The sequence below is a fragment of the Poecilia latipinna genome, unplaced genomic scaffold, assembly GCF_001443285.1.
Source record: "Poecilia latipinna isolate Pla-1442-1.1 unplaced genomic scaffold, P_latipinna-1.0 Scaffold1219, whole genome shotgun sequence".
Lineage (NCBI taxonomy): Eukaryota > Metazoa > Chordata > Actinopteri > Cyprinodontiformes > Poeciliidae > Poecilia > Poecilia latipinna.
In genome coordinates, this window is record NW_015113835.1 from 131,113 (window position 1) to 132,801 (window position 1,689).

The 1,689-nt window shown below is 39.4% G+C and overlaps 1 protein-coding gene across 1 annotated transcript in view; it reads right to left on the minus strand.

Moving 5' to 3' along the window:
* Positions 1-80: 80 nt before the first annotated feature.
* LOC106960714 (oxysterol-binding protein-related protein 2-like) overlaps positions 81-1,689 on the minus strand; it is a 27,669-nt gene continuing 26,060 nt past the window's right edge. The window contains exon 14 of the mRNA XM_015053959.1: positions 81-1,052. Within this exon, the coding sequence (XP_014909445.1) occupies positions 950-1,052 (103 nt within the window). The 3' untranslated portion in view covers positions 81-949. The remainder of the gene's footprint in view (positions 1,053-1,689) is intronic.

Below are 1,689 nucleotides of genomic sequence, written 5' to 3' on the forward strand. Positions count from 1 at the left end.
TTTTTTTTCCCAATACCCCCCTTTTTCCTTAAAACCCGGGCCCCTAAACTTTTTTTTTTTTTTTTTTTTTTTTTTTTTTTTTTTTTTATGAATTAGCTGCAAAAGCTATCCTGCATACATCTTCTGGTTAGTAAAACGACTTCATACAAACACACAACAGAGCCGCAGCTTAAAGTAAGGAGGAACTTCATTTTTGAGCTTGCTTTGGAGTTCTGTGATGCGACTTCAGTGTTATCAGGCGACTCGGGGGGGGGGAAGGGAGGGGGGAAAACACGAGGCGTTTCAGGGATGTGGGATGCAGACGTTGCTTGATGTGACTAACCGAACCAACAGTAGATGCGTACGTTTGTTCCTTTGAGAGCAGGACGTCCTCTACGTTAATCTGTGAGTGTTTCGAGTCTTTCAGAGCGAAAATCCGTCTTCAGTCAAAGGAACATTCACATCCCTGATTTCCTTGTTGACTGGGAGTCCGTTTAAATCCACAAATCCATCGTGAGGTTTGCGACGTCCAAGTTATTGTTTCCACTTGTGTACGTTTATCTGCGTGTTTTATAAGTCGACGCGGAGATTGCCGGATGTGCGGCAGCTGAAGGCTGAAAGAGTTCGACTGCAGAGATGTTAAACATTCAGAGCGGACGTGTGACTCGGTACGTTTCCAGCTCTCTGCTGCCGAGATTGCCCGGGAAATAAGTGATTGATGTGTTCTTTACAGCGTCAAGGCAGAGAAGAGACGTTTGATGGTCACTGGTTCTCTTCCAGGTGTTGAACGTAACGGCAGGCGTTTGGCTTCTTTCCAAAAAGCATCAACCCTTAAGGATGCATTTTTAGCAATTCTCTTTGCATCATGATGGGCCAAAAATGAAAACGCAGGTTAAAGATGATGATGATGATGATGAGAAGGAGTAGAAGGAGAAGGAGGAGGAGGAGAAAGATGAAGGCTAGCGGGGTATCAGTATATATCCGGCAGGTTCTGGTAGTTCCTATTGAAGTAGCCGCCACTGTAGATCCACTCCCGGGAGCCGGTGTATGGGTTGGTGCCCATCTGGAACCACCTAAAAAAAACAAAACATTAATGTTATCTTTGAATTATTTTCTTCAGTCATTTGACTTTTTTTTTATTTTTATAATTCTATATATGTTGAATGTCTGCTTCCTATTTGTTGGATCAGAGATTTTAAACTGGTGTAATCAAAAGCACCGATTAAGTAAAATATAAAACTGTTGCTCATTGAAGTTCACATGCAGTTTCGAGCTGTAAAACATGGAACACAACTCATTTTCCGTTAGATGACTTATTAAATTAAAACAAACACTGGCAGTATCTTTTTGAGATTATTATTAAAAATAAACGTTAGAAGTTACTTTAAGATAATTTACGGTGAGAGTTGGTGTCAGAGCCAACATATCTAGTTTGAACAATTTGATTAGTTGCAGCTAAACGGTTCAAAGACCAAAGTACGCTGGCTCCCTCTAGTGGCTAAGTTAAAGGTTGCCATCAGCTAGCAGCTCATTTCAGACTCACTTTAGAAATTAGTTTCCAGCATGTAGCTTCTTCTAATGCACAATAATCTTGAGTTTCTCTAACACACCATTGGTTTGGCCTAAGATTGTATAGCCAATTAGATAAAAAAAAAAAAAAAAAAAAAAAAAATATATATTTATTATATATTTTTATATTTAAAAATATAA